The sequence below is a fragment of the Oreochromis niloticus genome, linkage group LG11 (assembly GCF_001858045.2).
Source record: "Oreochromis niloticus isolate F11D_XX linkage group LG11, O_niloticus_UMD_NMBU, whole genome shotgun sequence".
In the NCBI taxonomy this organism is placed as follows: domain Eukaryota; kingdom Metazoa; phylum Chordata; class Actinopteri; order Cichliformes; family Cichlidae; genus Oreochromis; species Oreochromis niloticus.
The window spans coordinates 20,891,184-20,911,881 of record NC_031976.2 but is presented as its reverse complement, the minus strand read 5'-3'; the positions used below and the strand labels follow the sequence as shown (position 1 = coordinate 20,911,881).

The 20,698-nt window shown below is 42.2% G+C and overlaps 1 protein-coding gene across 1 annotated transcript in view; it reads left to right on the top strand.

Moving 5' to 3' along the window:
• efna4 (ephrin A4) overlaps positions 1-20,395 on the top strand; it is a 34,104-nt gene extending 13,709 nt beyond the window's left edge. The window contains exons 2-5 of the mRNA XM_005472661.4: positions 7,333-7,631; positions 12,687-12,755; positions 17,862-17,888; positions 18,481-20,395. Coding sequence (XP_005472718.1) covers positions 7,333-7,631; positions 12,687-12,755; positions 17,862-17,888; positions 18,481-18,563 — 478 coding nt within the window. The 3' untranslated portion in view covers positions 18,564-20,395. The remainder of the gene's footprint in view (positions 1-7,332; positions 7,632-12,686; positions 12,756-17,861; positions 17,889-18,480) is intronic.
• The last annotated feature ends 303 nt before the right edge of the window (positions 20,396-20,698 follow it).

Genomic DNA, 20,698 nt, shown 5'->3' with positions numbered 1-20,698 from the left:
GCCTGGGTGATGACACAGGAGTTTCCTGGGAAATGTTGAGCAGTGGTGGAAAGCCACCTAGATCCTAATGCATATTAATGCAAAAGTGCTCAGAACTTGCATGTGAAGATAAAACAGACAGAGACAGGAGAGGGGAAAATGGAGCAGGAAAGTTCACGCAGCACTCACATTTGGAGATTGGGAGTTTGTAGAAAAGCAAAAGGTCTGGTGGAGAGGAGAGAAACACTTCCTGCTGACCTTGAACAAAGCAGAGACACACAAATGCATACGCACCCGTGTAGAGGGATACCAGACAGGAAAGGGTAGATAAGCACGGCAGCTTATTTCCCTTAAGTCTCTCTTTCCTCTCTGTGAGGAGTGGTTGATCAGTGTTTGGCCACAGTTTGATGACACTGAGAATCTAAAGAGGTGGGGTTTGCAGAGTGTTGAGGATGTGGGGTGGGAGGAGGGTTGTTAAAGGATTTCTGAGCCAGCTGGGCAGGCGGGGTCGTGGGGGGCCCAGATGGTCAGAGGTGGGGGGTGACATCCTTGTTTGTGCGCGTTGAGGGGAGTAAGCACCAGGTTAGACACAACATTGGTGTTTGGGCTCTGGACACAGTAAGGCTTTGTGTGAGCATGGAGGGGGGGGCACGGCTTTGGGAACGGGGGGTGGAGGGGCCCTCATTCTGTTTTCTTTTACATTTATGTAAAGAGTAATCGACTGGGAGAAAGGGACATGGTGAACAGCAAGGTTAGAACCATGCAAATTCTTACAAAAAGTATCGAGTATCAAAGTACTGCTCGATCTGCTTGAGTTTCTTCAAGAAGCTTCACCTCTCAGGCTTCTTCAGTTGTTACTGACTGGGAGGGACTCCCAGGCATCCTCCAAACCAGTTAGACAGAACTGAAGAAGTTCATTTTTAGATATAACCTACCATGACCCGGCTGACTGAGAATCTCCACAATTTCCTTTTGAAAATAGGATAGCCTGTGGAGTAGGAGTTAACTGAAGCTTTGCAGACCTCAAGGAAAGACTCTTCAGTTATCTGCCTCATTCCCTTTTCTCTACTGTACTGTCTTTGGGCTCTTTTTGTCATGAAATCTCCCATACTTTCCATCAGTTAAACTGCATTGCAGCTCTTCTTATGAAAGTCTTCCCAAAACGGACATATTAACTTGTTAAGTGTCACTCCCCCAAATCCTGAGAAATGTACTGGTATTAGGTGTGCTCACCTTTAGTCCTCTTTCATGTCTTCTGTAATCAGATCTGTCTCGAGTAGCAGTTAATTGTGATTCAGTGCCTGGTTGTTATAATTTGGTACCGAAACATATTGGAAAAAAATCAGTTTGTAGAACCACATTTAGCAGCAATAACTTGAAGCAATAATTTTGGCCATGACTTTATCAGTCTCTCAAATCATTGTGAAGGAATTTTGGTGTTCAGTTCTTTGAGGTTTGTGGGCATTTGTTCATACACAGATCTCTTAATGTCCCATCACAGCATTTCGGTCGGGTTGAAGTCTTTAACGGGCCTTAATTGGGCCGTTGCAGCACTTTTCTTTTCTTCTTCAGTCATTTTATCGTAGATTTGTTGCTGTGCTTGGGATTATCATCCCGTTACATGACCCAATTTCAGCCAAGCTTTAGCTGTCAGACAGATGTGCTCACATTTGACTCTGGAACGCTTCGGTATACATGATCAAGTTCATGATCGACTCAAGAACAGCGAAGTGCCCAGGCCCTGTGCCTCAAAACAAGTGGAAATCACCCCTCCACCACCATGCTTCATAGTTGGTATGAGGTTGTTATCTGTTATTATGTGTTTGGGTTTCTGAGAGTTTTGGCTGAAACTGCTTTGTTGTTGTCTCTCCAAAGTCTTCACATGTGACATGTAGCTCTTTGCTTTTTGGGGTTTTCTTACAGCTTCTGTGGGCATTGCAGGGTCTGACCTTGGGCTGATGGGCTGATGGGACGACCACTCCTGACTAATGCTCAGTAAATCAGGATTAGCGGCACCTGGCTGCTACTTAGTTTAATTCAGGTGGGGGCAAAATACAGGACTATATGGAGCAATGCAAAAAACATTTTTACATGGCTGTATGTCTTTGTGAAGCAGATAGAAATTAGATGTAGACTGTATGTAAAAGATGAACATGACTACTGAGATTTCCTGTTTTAACCCTTTAAAGCCTGAAACAATCGCCAGGAAATGTGTGTTTTTCAAAATGGAGTGCTTTAAACAAAAATCACACTGATCACAAAACTCACAAAAAGTCATGCACCAAATATGATACACCTGACTTTAAGGGGTTAGAAATTTCGAGTTGATCATTTTGGTTATCACCCTCTTGTTTTTTGTTTAGCAAAAAAAAATTGGAATTGGAAACTGGGTACACTGAATGCGGATATATTTGTATATTTTAAAAAATCCAAAAGTAGCCACACCCTAAATATTAGCTTAATTCATTGTTTTTGTTTTTTGTATTTGCTGTTTGGTTTTTTAGTTTGACTATTTTTGGTGACTTTTATAAAGAACGCAGGTTTAAGACACACTGGAATTATTTTTCAGACCCAGAGGCTCAGTCGATCTTTTACATACAGTCTGTGGGTTGATTACATATTGGGTAGAGCTAATTGCAGAGCTGCTGTGGCTGGTGGGGCATTGGTAATATTTTTCCGTATTTCAGTGACACCGGTTTAGCTCAGTGGGAGAGCAGGTGACCACATACTGTATGGCATGGCCATAAAGCAGCGGCTCGGGTTCGAGTCCGACCAGTCCTTTGCTGCATGTCTTCCCCTCTCTCTTTCCCCGCTTTCCAGTCCACCTCCGCTGTCACTATCCAATTAAGGCAAAAGCCCAAACAAATTTCAGTATATTTCAGCTCCTGCATCCTGCTAACTTGTCAGATAGCTCATTCGCTAATGAGTAAGTTTGCCTGAGAAACTTTGTATCATCGACTCCAGTGTCAAAACTGACTGCAAATTCCGTACTTAATGGAACAGTTTATGCTACAGCGGAGTACTGTTGCATTAAATTTTATGGTGCAATAAAGCCAATATGACTCCATGGGTTTCCATTCCCTTCAAGGTTATGAGTCGCAAGACAGTTTGTAGCTGGTCAAGAGTACAGTGTTTGTGTTCATTAACAGTGAACAGTAATTAAAAACTATGACAGTCATTATGGTTGTATGTGAATATTGAAGTTGCTTTATTCATTTTGAGTAATGACTCACCTTGCATCCACTCATCTTTCATCATAAGGTGATTTCCCACCCATCGTGCAATGCACAAAGAAAAGAAAAATGAACAACACTTTACAAGCGTAAATTTCTTGAAAGCACCAAAGATCTGTGTTACTACAGTATCCAACATGAAGACTGAAACTGTGTCACGCTATGCCTAGCCAAGGTAGGGTGACCCTGGCGTGCTGTGCCTAGTCAGCGTAGTGCCCAGAGTTAACAGTCATCCTGCTGTGATTGACCAAAGAAGGAGTCAAGCTAGACCAAGCCTTCTGGCCTCCTACACTGCAAAAACTCAAAATCTTACCAAGAGTATTTGTCTTATTTCTAGTCAAAATTATCTCATTACACTTAAAATAAGACAGAATCAGCTAAAGGGCAATATTTCAGTAAGCTAAAGTAACTTGTTTCAAGACAGTAAATCTTAAAACTAGAAAAAAAACTAGACAATTTTCACTTGTTTCATTGGCAGATTTTTTTACTTAATACAAGATATTTTAGCTTGAAATAAGTGAAAAAATCTGTCAATGAAACAAGTGAAAATTGTCTAGTTTTTTTCTAGTTTTAAGATTTACTGTCTTGAAACAAGTTACTTTAGCTTACTGAAATATTGCCCTTTAGCTGATTCTGTCTTATTTTAAGTGTAATGAGATAATTTTGACTAGAAATAAGACAAATACTCTTGGTAAGATTTTGTTTTTGCAGTGTATTGTCACCTGAAGGAACCAATAGACTTTTACTGAGGGCTTTGTTTATTTAACCTACTGTATATATGCATTTCCTGCATTCATTCGGCATGCAAAGTACAGTGTAAGTATGTTATTAGCACTTTCATTGTAGCAGAATATTTGTATCCCCGGTGTTTATGTGAAGCACTTTCATTAAGTGCTCTAGTATATTCAAGATGCATAGCATGCAGCTGCTGTGCGTGATCAAGTATCCTTTCTGTATTCCCGAAGCTGTGTTGCAAGATTGTTGCTCCTTTAATTATTCTCTCATATTAAAGGATCAAAGGTCTCTGCCACAGTGAACTCCCTGCATTTCATTATTATTGCACACGCACACTTTTGCCTTTGTCTGCACACATTTACATGGACACATCCGCAGCATGTCAGCTATGTGCAGTCTTTCAATTCCACATTTGATTTCCTGTGATTATAAGGGGATAAATGTTGGTCTTTTCAAGTTCTTCACTGAAGAACCCAGCATGTTATTTTTGATTCTGCTCCTCTGTGAGATTTTTCTTTATCAACCACAAGCTTGCACCAGTCCTCAGAAGGGTGTCATTGATCGCCCTGTGGCATGAGGGACAGAGCATGTTTTATTCTCCTGAAGTACTTTCATGTCCTGGTGCTTGTGAACATGTGTTTGTGTGTATTCCCGCCAACGTGTGCCAAAATGCAGTGAGTGTGTGTTCTGTGTTTTTTCCCTCTCCCTCTGGACCCAGCCAATCCTCTTTGTTGCTTCCATAGGTTTCTCCCACCGATAGGCTGCTTCAGCGCTCTGTTCTATGACACCCACAGCTCCACAGTGCTCCCATGATGCCCCTGTGCTGTCACCACTCTGCTGCATGGCGGCTGGCAGGAGGGGAGGATGCTGAGTGTAATTAGGGCGTACCCAAGCCTACTAGGACCAGAGAGAGGGGGGGTGGAAGAGGCGAGAAAGAGGGCTGACAGTTTGACATCAGTACAGCACACCAACTCTGTAATTGCTGGCATACATATGGTGCAACCCAAGGTTGGAAGGTTGTGTGGGGTAGCGAGTGGGGTAATATGGGATAGAGAGAAGTCAAAAATAGGAGGGAGAATGCAGTCTGAAGAAATAGATGGAGGATGGGTTCACGTCATCCAGAGCGGAGAACAACAAGGGAGGAGATGGAGTAGAAGCAGGGAGTAAGGAAGAATGCGTAGTGGGCTTTTGGGTGGGGAAAACGGGACCTAAGGAATGCAGAAGAAGCTGGAACTGAATGACATGTATAGCAGGGGGTGCAGCAGGGAGTGCAGCATGTTGACACAGCATGCGTCTATTATTACGTGCACATACACACACACACACACACACACACACACACACACACACACACACACACACACACACACACACACACACACACACACACACACACGCCTGCACACACACTTCCACAGCTGGCGCACCTAAGCAAACATTTCTCTGCCCCAGAGGGGCTTTAAAAATCACCACAGGTAGTATGAAGAGTAAATGTAGTGTTGTGCTTGTGTGTATGTGCTTTTTTGCATTAGTGTTCTCTTAACTAGAAATTCAAGTGCTTTTCTACAGCTGTAATTGGAGCACACAGGTAATAGAGCTATCGGACATAACTGCGCACACAAACACAAATTCACAGAGGGGATATTGATCAGGGGAGAGTGTGTGCGTGTGTGTGTCCTGAGCGAGGGATCCTGATCGATGGTGTCCTGTCCTGTGGATAGATTGCCAATTCTGCACGGTCACTATTGAGCAGGAAGCAGCTTTGGTGAGATTTGCCTCCAGGGTCTCACCTGCATCCCCAAGACACACACACACATAGTCGCACATGCCTTTCTGCTTTTCTGGTCTCACACAGAAATACACACCTGCTGCACGCTCAGCTTCAGAGTTAACACAACGCTCATTTCTATTCTACTTTTTGAGCTTTGGCCTCCTTCTCGCCGACACTCTTGTCATTTCTCCTCTCATTGCTCCATCCATCTTTGATACTCTCTGCAGATTTGTTGGACCGTCTCAGTCTCTTGCTTCCTGTCATTTCTATCCGTTTCATTTCGGCTTGCATCACTTCTGTCTCATCCTCCTCCTTCTCCACACTGATTTCTTCCTCTTATTTATTCTTTTGGTCTACTCTCTGTCCGCCTACTTAACTTCAGAGTACTCTGCCGTGCACCACCACCGCCATCCCCTCCCCATTCCACGCTCCTTTTCCCTCCCATGTTCCCCTTCACTGACTCCCAGCACTCCTTCCTCTCTCCTCCGCTCTGTCACCCCTCTATAAAGACTCCCACTGACGGACCTGAACCTTCTGCCCAAGCCACATTCTGCCCCTCATTCTTTTCTCCTGCACTCCATGCGAAGAGGAGACCAATTAAAGTCCGTCTCCTCTCTTCTTCCACTCCGTTGTTCTTCTCTCTGTGTGTCTGCACTCAGGCTCTCTGGGGTCACTAATTAAAACACTTTACTTTTCTCTTTACTCCACTTTTTGCACCTGTATGTCCAACTTCTTCCTTTAGCTTCTTTTTAAACATATTTTGTTCCAGCTTTTCTTCATCCTGTCTCCAAAACTTTCTTTTCACCAACCTCCTCCTGTCTGCCTGTGGGACCCCTCTCATGTCTCTTCATCACTCACACGCCTTTCCTCCATTTGTCACACGTTTCCCTTCCTATTTCTGGTCTCCCGCTTTCTTTCATGAGGTCTTATGATATCTTTATGTTAAGTTAACCTCTCTTGCTTTGTCCTACGTCTACTTCCCTCTGACTTTATTCTCATTCTCTCGTTCACATATTAGCTTGTACATGGGAAACTCTTTATACTGCGGGCTGACAGGAAGTCAGAATCCTCGCTCTGAAAGATTGCACATTATGCAGCTCCTCTGTCCTAATGATGCTGTCTTGTCCAGAGTTGTTGTTATGCCAAACTCCAGTCAGCCTTGACTGACATGGTTGTACATGCACATGCACATCCGCTTACGTTTGTACACACATCTATCTGTCTATCTCCCACTGCACTATCTGTGCTGTGCAGTGGGAGAGTGGAAAGGAGAGGGAGTCGAGTTTATTTTACGCTGAACTCCCCTCAGTGGTCTTAATTAGCATGTGAGGAATTTTTGCTCTCTCTAGCTGACACTCAGCATCGTCACTGGTCTGGAAGTGTAGTTCTAGCGTTTGAATCCCAACAAATTCTTGAATTTAAAAGATCAAAATGTTGTTTTATTGCCTGTCACAAGTGTTGGATGTGCATTTGGAAAATTGTGGAATTCCTGTCCTTTCTCTCGCACTTTCTCTACGTGTCTGCAGTCTATCACCGCCTCCCCCCTCCTTCAGTCATGTATCAGTCTCTAATTGCTACATGCAATATTAATGCCGTTGTCGTTCTTCCTTCCAGGTTAACAGCAGGTGATCTATCTGTCCAGCTGAATTTCAACGATTACCTGGACATCTACTGCCCCCACTACCCCAACGAGGAGGCCGTGGGTCACGGGCAGCCAGAGACCCTTGCCCTCTACCTGGTGGGAGAAGAGTCGTTCCAAGGCTGCGTAGAGACCAGAGGGGCCATCAAGAGGTGGGAGTGTAACACCCCTTTTGCTCCATTTGGACCAGTGCGCTTCTCAGAAAAGATCCAAAGGTTCACGCCCTTCTCACTGGGGTTTGAGTTTCTGCCAGGGAGACACTACTACTACAGCTGTGAGTAGATGATGTGTATGTTTTTGAGTGTTGGGAGAGGGTAAACCGATTTAGAGAGTCAAACATATCACAGCTTGAGCTCAGTGTTATATGAAATTTTCTGACATGCCATGTTTGATGATCAGTCATTTGACAGATATAACAAATAGATATACCGTTAGTTATTTAGCAGCCATACAAAAGATTCCTAACTTAATTGTCTGATTTTTAGAGATATCAAATGTCAAACAGCTCTTAATATGCAACAATTTTGAAGCTTATACGCAGACAAATCGGTCTGCATGTTGTTGTTGTTATTCGTTACTTTGATTCTTGTCAGTTTCCAGAAATATGAATAAATGGATACAAATGTTTCCATTATATCAGTGCCCTGAGATTTTTTGATTGTCCAGCCAACAAACGCCATATGAGTTTTAGTTTACCATAAAAATAATGTGGCCTTGAATCTGAAGTATTTAATATTAAATAAATGTTAAGTATTAATGAGTTAAGCATCTGAAATCATTAGTATTAATCATTATTTTGTTTCTATCTAACTCCTAATGCCACATTTCGGGGCATTTCAGCACTACAGTTGACATTTCAGAAGTATCGATATTATATTGACATTAATTCCCAGTCTTTGTCACGTGATTATTTAAATAAGATCAATAGCATACGTTTTTGCTGTGCACAATCTGTGTTTAAGTGAAACAATGAATATTCGCTCAGGCTCCTTACACTGGCACCCTAATAAAACAGCCCCAAAAGAAAAAGAAATCTAAATATTTAATGTTTGAGTTCATCAATCTGTGCAAAGACACCTGTGCAGGAGATGATGTGGTGGCCAGAAAGCCTTACATATTTAAAGGATAAAAAGGTTTCACTGTTGCTTAAGCCAGCGTGTTTTTTATGAGTGTCGGCAAACTGCAGCTTTCTGAAAGCCATTAATGTTATCCATAAATTCATGCTGAATGACATTAATATGATGTTTTCATAAACCTGTAGGCTGTTGCACAATTTAAGTGATGGTTTCTCCGTGACATCCTCCTGCAATCCTCTCCCCTCACTCATTTATTTCAAACCACTGGAGGGAAAAAAAGGGAGGGAAAGATACAGAAGATGGCTTAGTGGCTGTAAAATCAGTTGCCTTTTTTTTTTTTTTTTTTTTTTTTTTTTTTTTTTTTTTGCTTGCTTTTTTTACAACTTCTGGTGTAAGTCCAAGAGGGGGGAGGGCATGAAACGAAAAGCAAAGAATGAAAGAGTCAAGCGAATGCATAGTACGGAAGGGTGACAACAAAGAGACAAAAAAGTGTAGGTGGAAGAAATCGAGATCAATACACGGCGACAGTGAGGGAGGGAAAAAAAGGCAGGCAGAGAAGCAGGCGAAGGTAGAGAAGCGTGGAAGAGTGACACGGGGAGAAAAAGAGCAAAAGATGGACACAGTCTCACAGTACGGGAAGGGTGGGGGGAGAAAGGGATGGGAGGATGGATGAGTGGAACCCAAATGGGAGAGAGAAAAGTGGGGAACAACAAAAGTGATGGATGGAAATGGAGGAAAAGAAAGAATCTTTACATAAATTACTGCTGCGGTCTGAGGGACAATGGAGCATTGTGAGGGTATGAGACATGCTCACACACACTAACACACACACACAAACGTATGTATGTACGCACATGCACACTGGGCTATTGTGGTAGTTCATGCCAGTTCACAGAAAAGCAACAATAGATCTTACCCCCTGGTTTGGGCCACATCGGGCTCTGGGCGATTGTGTGTGTTTTGTCCACATCAAAGATAAGGCGTAAAGTTGGTCCAAATGTCTGGCCCTGGGGTGTGTGCACTGAATGGGCCGCAGCACCGGAGACTGCATAATGGCATTAGCCCGGGAGAACAGTACAATGGTATTAGAAACACTAATGGCATTAGCTGGCTGAGTCTGAGCCGGGCTCAGCTCATCTCTCCCACAGACTATGACAGTGACAACCCACTGTCTCCTGGTCTCTGCCCTACTGCTCACCCTGCTGACCAAGACCCATTGGGTCTCCATAACTAGATCCCCAAAAACAGGAAACACCTTTACATCCTCTGATAGTCAGCTCTTCCCAACAGTGGACAATTTAAGGCCAGAGCAATGGTGACAAAGAGAGCTTAGAACAACAGATCTCACTGCTTTGACAACAATCACAAGACATTTAAAAATGCGTCAGATAAAGGAAAGCCGGGAAAACAAAGGACTCGACATTTGGTCAAGTCAACAGTAAATTATTACAAATAGGAAAACTCATAAATACAGAAACACTCAACAAAAGTTTTAAGTTGAAACACTATGAACTGGTGGACTTTATTCAGAGTCAAGTGTCATAAAATTACAATGCATTTTTTTTTCACCATTTAACAAAAAGACTGGAACGTGTCACTTTTTCCACTATACAGGGCCCTCAAAAACCACAATGGAATCAAACCAGCGTTGCTAATAACAAGCACACTCATTCCTTTTACAGTTTTTACTGCTCTTTACTGGTAGCTCCCTTAATTCTTCGTGGCACGTTTTCAACGAAGTGCTGGGAACGTTTTGGTTCATATTGACGGGATAGCGTCACACATGCTGCAGAGTTTTTGGCTGAACATCTGTGATGTGAATCTATCATTCCACCACATCCGATGTTGCATTTAGATCTGGTGACCGTGGAGTTCATTCAAGTACACCGAACAGATTTTCATGTTCAAGAAACCAGGTTAAGATGATTTGTGCGTTCTCCTGCTGTAGTCATAAAGGGATAGACATGACCAGCAACAATGCTCAGGTAGGCTGTGGTGTTTTAAACAATGTTTGTAGTAAGGTGTGCAAAGAAAATATCCCTAACCGTTACACCACCGCCAGCTTGAACTGTTAATACAAGCAGGATGCTTTTATTTTTACACCACATTTTGACTCTAACATCTGAGTGTTGCAGCAGAAAGTCCAGGCAACATTTTTCCAAACTTCTGTTGTCCAGTTTTGGTGAACCCGAGTGAACTCACTTTTCTATTCTTAGCTGACAGGACTGGCGCCTGCTGTGGTCTTCAGCTGTGCTTTAAGATTTTACATGGTTGTGCACTGCATAGCTTGCTTGTAACAAATGAGTTAAGTTACTATTGCCTGGCCATTTTTCGTTGACCTCTGACATCGCCTAGAGAACTGTTGCTCACTGGATGTTTTCAGTTTTTCTCTCTAAAACCTAGAAAATCCAAGTAAAACATCAGTTCCTGAAATACTTACACCAGCCAGTCTAGCACCAACAACCATGCTACGTTCAATGTAACTTTAATCGCCGTCCACGTTCTGGTGGTCAGTGGAAGCAGGTCGTCTCAATCATGTCTACGTGCTTAAATGTGTTGCACTGCTGTCATGTGATCAACACAAATAGCTGATTAGATATTTGCATTAACAACGAGTTGACCTTCTGTGCCGAACAAAGTGGCCAGTGGGTGTAGATGGTTGTCACTCCATTTATTCCTATGAAAGTTGCTAAAGTAGAGATTATACATCCACCGTGTTCCCACCTGCTTTCTGACTTTCTGAAATTTGTTTTATCTGGAAAAAATGTACCAGTGTGTGACGAGTAGATGCAGCAATTTATTCATTCAGTTTGACCGCTTACATGTCTGAATGTAGATCTAGAAGGTCTGTTAATAAACTCTGGATCCTGCCAGCTAAAAGTAGAACTTTAGAAAACACATTCGATGTTTCTGAAAAATCTGAATTAACATTTTGTGTTAAGATGGGACATAAATAATGATCATTGTGAATTGTTTTGAGACTGGGGTATGGAGTAAATGACAAACTAGACGATCTTTTTTAACCATTAACTTAATATTAAGTTGCTCGGTTCATTTGAACCTGTGTTGTGGCAGTGTAGCTATATTTAATCTCTCGATGTGCTAACATTGATTAGTAGAAACGTTTTAATCTATTGTCACTTCTGAGTGCCCCTTAAGTTATAATGTTTTGGGGAAAGTGCCTTTTCTCTTAAACTTACAAGTGCATGTAAGACAGATTTTATAACCGACTTAGCTTTAAAGCATATTTGGGTAAACAGAGCTCTGGTTCTTTGGCTTAGCAGTGGTAGCACACTAGCTTTTTCTGCTATGACAAGTTGAAGTGGCTACTCTGTGAAAAAGGCCCATTATGCTAGCATAATGGGCCTCGTTTCATTTTCAGTATTATTTGTTTTTCTATGAGCACAATAAAAAAAAAAAAAAAAAAAAAAAAAAGAGCTGTGAAAAGCTGGATAACTTGACATGTTTTAGAGAGGTGAAAGATGGGCGAGCGAAGAGCGTGTTACATTTCTGCTAAAACCGCAAGGTTTGAACAAATTTTGGATTACTGCACTTTCAAATCGCCCTTCTAGTTTCTGTTTGTGATGGAGCTGCTTCAGTCGTCATGAGCATAACCCAGTTCTACAGCTCCACTGTTATTCTGTGCTTTACCACAGACTTCTCGCAGGACTTGCTGCGTCTTATCAGTCGAAAGTGTCGGCACAAAGTGAGACAAACTGTTGGTAATCGTACACTCGACTTGTGTGTTGGGTCTTGAATTTGTTGCCATTTTTATTCAAAGATAAAAAGCCTTTAACTGCAGTTTCCAGACACATTTATTTGCAAAAGCAGCGTTAGAGTGGCAGGTAATACCGCTGATGTTTGCCTGTGTTCCCATGTGAGCCATAATCTGAGTGGATTGAAAGTGTTGCGTTCTGTAATGGTTGCACTCTCGATTGTGTCGCATTGTTTTTATTTAGTTGTGTAGATGAGTCTGATAAGTACACACAGGGAGTGTTTTTTGGGGGGGAGATGTCATGAGTTATTGATATGGTTAAAACAGAAAACTTAAATAAATAACCTCGCTGTTCCTTAAGCTTGAAATATGAATTCACCAGCAGGAGCACAGGACTTCTCAAAGAGTACATTTTTGTTTTGGAAGAGTTTCATTCAGCAAGTGTTAATTACAATTTTTTAAATATTGGCTAACCGATTGTGGGATTTATTAAGTGTTAAGCTTATTTGCATCTTTTTCTTTTCCTTGTTCTTTCCAGCTCTACCCACAGATGAAGGCCCTCCTCTGCCATGTATGAAGTTGCGCGTCACAGTGTGCTGTGCGCCCAGTGAGTACACTCCTCTTTTCATCTGTTGTTTCTTTCATGCTCACCCCTCCCCGCCCCACTTTGTACACCAAGACACTCTTTTCTCTGCCTCTCACATCTCTACTACATGGGCTGTATAGCATCATGTTTAGACTTCTGCTTATCCCCTCTAATGTACCTTCTGCTTTCTTCTCTTTTCTCTTTTTTAAAAATCTGTGTTATAATCATTGAAACCTAACGCATTTTTACGCTTCAAAATATTTATCTTTACCATATAAATGAGACGACATCTTCTAAAACACATTTTACCCCTCCCCTACTCTCTCAATCTCTCTCTTTTTTTTTTTTAAAACTACCTTCCTCATTCTCTCTCAATCACCCATCTGAAATTCCCAGAGTTGATCTAATCCAGAGCCCGCCTGGAGTAATGTTAGTCTTCCAGTCCAGTGAGCTGCCCATTCCGGTTGGGAATGTTGCCCAGTCACAGTGGGAATCCCTGTATAGTTGTCGGTGTGTGCGTGGGAGCCTTTCTATGTGTACTACCAAGTGCGCTTTTTTTGTTTTGGTGGGTTTCTGCATCTATGGGCCTTTGCGTGCATTCTTCTGGAGTTCAATTTGTACAAGTGTAAGTGTGTGTGTGTGTGTGTGTGTGTGTACCCCCACATGCGTGTCTCAGACGCCCGTCCCAGTTCCCATCCCAGTGTTATCTGCAGGGGGTTTGTTGCGCTAACACGCACTTGTACTAAAGAAACTAGTTTCGTGGTTGTCTAATCAATCAGCTCCAAAGGAGCTCCAGCCGTCTCCGAATGGTTCTCACCGTCCTGGTGATACGGGGAGTAATTTGCTGCGTTATTACCAGAATGAAGGCTGATGACTTTTTTATATGCTAATTATCCTGCTGTCATTAATTAGAAATACCACAGATAGTTGTTCAGTGAGAAAATGCTAATGCAGTCCTGACCTTCTGACAGCTTTTCCCTGATCAGCCCGTCTGAGCCAAAAATAGTCAAAATATTTGCAATCACCTGGATCGTGCATGCAGGGAGACCTGAGCGCAATCTTGACTTTACTGTAAAAATCTATTTACTTCATAGCAGAAAGACTTCCCCTTCAAAGATACACATACGTCAATGTACTGTTCCTTGTCTCATTTTTTCCCCTCTCAGCCTCTCATCCTATTTCTTAACCAAAACTAATCCCGACTAAATTTCAGGATCTCCGTCTCCTTGTCTTCGACTCCCCCCACTACTCCAACCTCCTGCTCTTTCTTTCTTCAGTCTTCTGTCATTCCTGAAGTGGCACTAATCCCCCCCTTCTCTCTGTCTCTTCAGCTCTCTCCTCCCTTCCTCATTTTTTATGATCTTTCGCTACTGGAGCAAAACTAATCTAGGCACCATCCATGGCAGTGTCTTACACGTCCTCCACCCGACTCTCCCACCCCACCCCCAGACCCCGCCCCACTCCACCTCCTCCATCTTTCCCGTGTTCTCTCTATCTCTTTGTTGTATCTCCATATCTACAGTTATTCACCGACTCCCCGTCTTCCCGTTTCTCTTCTTCGCTCCATCTCTGTCGCGCACATGCTGTGCGGCGAGTGCGTTGGGATGAGCATGCATGAGGCCGGCGAGATGGGAGCAAATTAGATGGATGAGAGAGGAGATGAAGGAGAGTTGTAGGATTTCTCTTTCTCTCTTTGGCTGTCCATTAGTGGCGGTTTACCACAGCTGTTGTTGTGTTGTTCCCTGTGGTAACACCTCGCATACTCCCTAGTTCCTTCCTGCTCAGGTTCCCTTTTATCTGACAGGTAGCATGGCAGCAGGGCACACAGTGCCTTTATACTCGCTGAGTGTGTGTGTGTGTGTGTGTGTGTGTGTGTGGCCGCTGGTGATGGCAGCTCCTGTCCTTCAGCTACATCTCTTATCTAAACTTCAAAACACGCACCTCCCTCCCTCCTCCTCCTCTTTTTACAGAAAGAAGCCCATATAATTAAAAGTTCAATACGGGGATGCCCCTGTTGTGGCTGTTTGAATTTATTATAGGAGTGCACACACACACAAAACAACCCACTGCCTCACATCGGACTGAAGGACAGAGTGGTGACAGTGAGCGAGTCCATCAGGTACGCTGTCATTGCTCCAAGGTCAGCTACCACTCTCCGGTCCCTCGATCTCCTCTCCAGTGTGTGAATGTGTGTTTATCGCCTTAATTTAACCGAAGAACACAACAAACTAGGCAGGGCAGACTCGTTGATACGGGAGGCTCCTAATGATGTTCTGCACACATGGCTCTCCGCGACGTTGTTTCCCTAACTTGTTTTTTTGTCGTATTGTAAAGCGCGTTTCGGCTCTTTAGGCTTCGGTTATGAATTTTAGCACAGCGATGTGTGTGACGATGTGATGTTTAATTGAGCAAAACTGTCAGGAATCACACAAGAGAAAGGACTTTGCTGAAAGCCTGTGTTGCATCAGAAAACAGGGCTTTGAATCGGCATCAGCAGACTGCTGTCGTGTGAAATCTGTGGCGCCCTGCAGCCCTCAATTGCATCTTTCATTGGCTCGCTTTGCCTCTTACTCTACGCTCACCTTTTTTTCTTTTTTTTTTGTTACGCTGCAACTTTTTCCCTAAAACTCATCCTGTTGTGTTTATCTCTCTTGTTCTTCTTGTCACTCTGTCTCGGTGCCTTTCTGTTTTTCAGCCGTCCTACTGTGAGAAACCATTACAGACCAACTCTCCTCTCTCTCTAATTGATTCCCTTTCTCTCTCTGTCTCTCTTCCCTTTTTTTTCTGCCGTTCTCCTGCTGTGAGCAGTCCGTTACATTCATTTCAGTTTACAGAGCTTCACCATTTTCCCCACTTTCTTTCTCCCTTTTTTCCATCCATTTTTTTCCTAATTTCTTACTCCAGTGCCCTCCTTAACCCCCTCCCCTCCCGCCCAAATACCTTTGTACCCTCTGAACTCATTATACTCAGGGACAAGACTCGAACAGCGACGTGCACAAACCGCTCGCCCAGCCGAGCTCGCTCGGATCCCGAACTTCGGACTCAAAATGGACTTTCCCCGTCTTCATCGATTTGCGCGTTTCGTTATTCGTTCGCGATTTTATTTTTGTTTTTCAGTTAAGCGATTAAAAAATCAGATTTGGTTAACGTTACCTCCTGCTTGTGTAAAATGGCGGCATGAGAGGAGAGGTGGGATGGTGGAACATTGTCTGTCTCTGCAGTGGGGCGTTATGCTGACTGAAGAACACACACACATTTCCGCCGCCATACACACACATTCACTTAACCATGGTTGTGCATGTACAGTTACACATGCGGCTTGTTTCTGACTGCAGTGCAGAGAGGGCACTCTTCTTGCAGTCACGCCACCATGGGCACCATTTTGTCGCGGGGGGCTCACCATGACCAAAATTGTGATGTTGACACAAACGAATGTCCGAACATTCGGCTTCTGCGCAAATGATGTGATTAAAGTCGGATCAAAACACACATATCAAACACACCCGGGCAAACACAAGGCATTTATGAGCAAATTTTATTTTCCAACTGCGCATTACGTGCATGCTACACGTAACGCTAACTGTTAGTGTACCGTTGAGAAGCTTTACTCTTAAAATACAGGTTTTATTTTTAAAAAACTACCATGAATAAGTTCTCCCATTCGAATGTCCACCTATATAACAATATTAATATATTTTCACTGTACAAGTTCAAGTTTGAGGGGCAGCAAATGAGAAGCAATTGTGTGTTCTTTGAAATGCGTTAAAATATTTTTTAATTGTACATATTTTAAATAAAAAATTTTGAGAACATTTTCATGGAGTGCAGAAAAACAGTTTAAGTAGGAACTCTCTGCTATTTTTGCCTGTTTGCTTTTGGGGGGTTTTTCCCGCTGTTTCTCACACACTTACACACACATACTCACACAAGCTCTGAACAAGGCCCAGACCTCTAATCCTTTGTTAACCCTTACATGGTCACTGTTTGCACAGAAATAATGTAGTGACTTGTGTCAGCATAACAGTCACACAGGAAGAAACTGTGGGATGTGGCGTTAGTTATCCTGGCATCATCGATAAGCATTCTGCCTGTGTGTGTGTGTGTGTGTGTGTGTGTGTGTGTGTGGTGCAGGTATTATTAATGTTGTGGGGTCTGAAATCTGCAGTCACGTTATGGGGACACGTCTTCCTTATGGGTGCACACAAGCAGTTAAGTTACGGTTACATCTCCAGGAAATAAATGCAGTTTGTGTGTCTTGTTCAGGGTTGCAGTTCTCTGAGGTTGGTTCAAGGCCATAGATTCATTTAATAACACCTGCAATTGTGCAAGCTCATCCTCGTTCCCTGACCCCTCTGTACGCTCTCACTGGTATTATATGGCGCTTCTGTATCAGGAGGGATTTTTAACCGTTTTTAGCCCCACTACCTGTGTTTTTTTTGTCCTTTCTTTAAGCCCTCCCTATTCCTGCATCATAGCATCCTCCATTCTTCCCTCCATTATTTCCTTTTAGTCCCCCTCCTGCTGAGAAAGTGACGCCCAGACACAAACACCCTCTTATCCCGTCTCTTTCTCTCCCTCCCTTTTCTCTCTGTCTGACCTTGTTTCAATCTTTCCAACCTTCTTTTTTTTTTTTCTTTTTTTTTGCCGTACTTTCTCACTCGAGTCTCCACTGCTCTCCCTTTCATCTTCTGTCCACTTCTTGGTTTCGCTCTGTCATTTTGAATTTTCTTTTATTTTTCCCTCCCTCTTTTTCATTTCCTGTATCCCCTCTGTATAATCTTGATCATTCTTACTCTTTCTAATTTACATAACACTATCTTTTCCTGTTGCCATGCTTCTCAAGCTCTTTTTTTATCCGACCTTTAGAAGAATTTGCATAGGGGACATATTTAGGGTTGCACAGCCAGTCAGTACTCATTTTTCATGGCGTTAGTCTTTGAGTAATGGTAAATACCTTCCCCTGGTCATTTGTCTGTTTCTTGCTCCTCTTGTTCCACAAAGCAGCAGCTTTATTGAGAAAGTTAAGCATGGAAAAATGACTAATCAGCAACTTGTTTCTTTGCCTCAACTTTATCTAAATCTTTTCTCTCCCACCCCCACCCCCCCCATCCCACTTCCTTATTCCAGCATCAGAAGGCTCAAAACAAAAACAAGGTGAGATGCAACGTCTTAAACTCAAGTTACTTACAGTCTTTCCGCCATATGTGCATGCTCACACGATGAACAGACAGGTCATACCTCTGTGTCTTCTCTCATTTACTGCAATGTTCAAACACGCTTTAAACGTAACATAAACAAGTCAAAAGAAGTGGAACAAAAGCGATTGCTGAATTAATGGACATTGATGTGTCGCTTTACCAGCCTCCACTGGCCTGGGAAGTTTCCACAGAGAGATTTTAACCAATTCGACCACGAGGGCATTAGTGATTTGTGGCGCTGATGTTAGTTGACAAGATGTAAAACACAATCAGTGCTCCAGTTTGACCTAAAAGTGTTTAATGGGGTTGGGGTCAGGGCTTTGTTTAAGCCAGTCAGTTCATCTAGTGCTACTCAGAAAACCCAGAAGCTTTGCAAAACTGTTGCTATTAATTTGAAGGCCAGTTGTTATCTGAGTTAACATCGTATCCTGTCACTGTTTAGATCTCTCTTGATGAGCAAGGACAAGCCCAAATCTTGGAAAATAGATTTGAGGAAATTCAGTTATGTCGTGTATCGGTTGAAGATTTTTCATACTTCTCTGTTTCAGAAAAGGTACCTCGTAGTAGTGGATCCTCACTGAGGACAGCTTCATCTCCTCTCCTCCTCATCATCCTCCTGTTGACTACCTGAACTGTCCGTCCTCATCAGTGACCTCACACCCGTTCTCCGTGGGAATGGGGCGTGCAAGTACGCCTTGCAGTCTGCACTACTTGTGTATTACACAATGCCATATTTGCTAAGCTATTGCAAAATGACACTTATTGCCTTGTGGCTGTTTACGTGTGAAAATCTGGAAAGAATCGGACATCCTCTCCAAAACGGGGCCACAGTGAGTCAGGAACTGACATTATGAATCACAATGATTCATTTCTGATTATTTTGTTTTCCTACCTGTTGTGTAAGTAATACCACTTAATATCAATTCTACAGCTAAACCTGTCTAAAGACTCATATCCCAGTCTGATTTCAGAGGAATAATGAGTCAGTCTGGACTCGTACCAAGTTTTTTTTTTTTTTGTTTGTTTGTTTGTTTCTTGTTTTGTTTCTCATTTTCAACCTGGTGAAAAGTGGCCAAATAAACACATACTACTGTACTTAGCGGCTCAGGTTAGAGGTCACTCAGTTAGCTGGTGACTTCCTTACTTTGTTCTGACATGCTGTACTTTGCCATGCGCAAATACCTGAATGATCCTTCATTGCCTCGTTTCTGACGTGATCGAGACACATGTGTTCTACTTTTTTAACTAATTAGATTTTGAAACAAAAGGCATTTTCGGAGGAACTGGGGAATATTCTCGAAGAGTGAGGCTGGGCTCCTGCGCCCCCTGCTGGGATTAAACTGGTTGTACTGGAGTTGAACTGGGTTGACCGTAAACCCAGAAACTGGACACTAGAATCTGGTGCTGTATGTTAATAATGGGACCTGGGACAGCGTTTGTCCTCTCTGATTTGCCACTCCGCTGTTCTGCATCTGCACCCTTAATAAGCAGAACAGAGAGGTTTATGGGTAGCTGGACAGCATCAGCTCATCTCACTCCACTGAACACACTGTGGAATTGATTGGTTGATTCTCCTGTTGGTCCAGCAGTTGTGCAGATAAGGATACAAACTATTTACTCCTTTAGTTGTTCTTTGTTTTGTTTTGTTTTTCACATATGATGTTTTCTTTTAGCTTTTGCTGTATAGTTAATATAATCTGCCAGAAAAAAGATATATTGACTATACAACACATTTTAGTGAGAACTTACCTTTTTTATTTAACGACAAAAATTTGACTAAAAACAATGATTTATTTTCCATATATGTGTGTATTTACTGGTATATTTTTCAGTACGCTCTGCTATGATGTAGTTTCTCAAGTTAAATGATTTAAATGTCGTTTATTTCTTGTTTTTGCTCTTTTTTCCTTTGAAAGAAAGTCCTTCCAAATTATAGACACTCATTTAAAACATCCTAACAAATTAAAATTCATTTATTTTTCAAATTAGATATTTTTAAATTAGGGAAGATGTACGTGTGTATTTTTCATTGAAATTAAATTAAGGTAATATATTTATTACATCACAAAATTATCTACCCAAAATATTTGAGTCACTTGTGTTAGAAAAATCTATAGGTTAATTCTACACTTTATCCTAGCTTTATATATATAATATTTGAGTGTCAATTTGAGTGTCAAAATGCTGTAAATCGCACCAATCATGTCATTGTTTTTTATATATATCATTTTATTCTTAAATGGGTGACAAATGTTTGAAGATTTTTTTAAAAATATCCTGGTCAGTGATGTAGTTCTTCCCCCACCATCATGTAGTCTACTACTAGGACTTTGTTGTAAGCGGTTTGTGTGTGTTCTGCTTTCACATTTTAGTGAAGAATGTAGCTTCTTCTGTGAAGAGCCAACTGCAATCTGAGCCTTTTTTATGTGGCTAAACAACAAAATAAATATGATTGCATTTAAATGGTTTGAGTACATGATTATTTATCTTTTGCATATATTGAGTTGTTTATGTAACCACAGTCTCAGTGACAACACACACACACACACACACACACACACACACACACACACACACACACACACACACACACACACACACGTTTTTATTGGTGGGACACACTCATTCAGTGCAATACACCAGAGTATAGAGATAAGGAGACTTCGGGGACTTGAAATGACCTTGTGGTGTAAGAGGCCGTTGTAATGTGAGTAACCTAGTGGAATATCGAGCAGAGTTTTTATCTGTGGGGGCCAAAGCCTGATA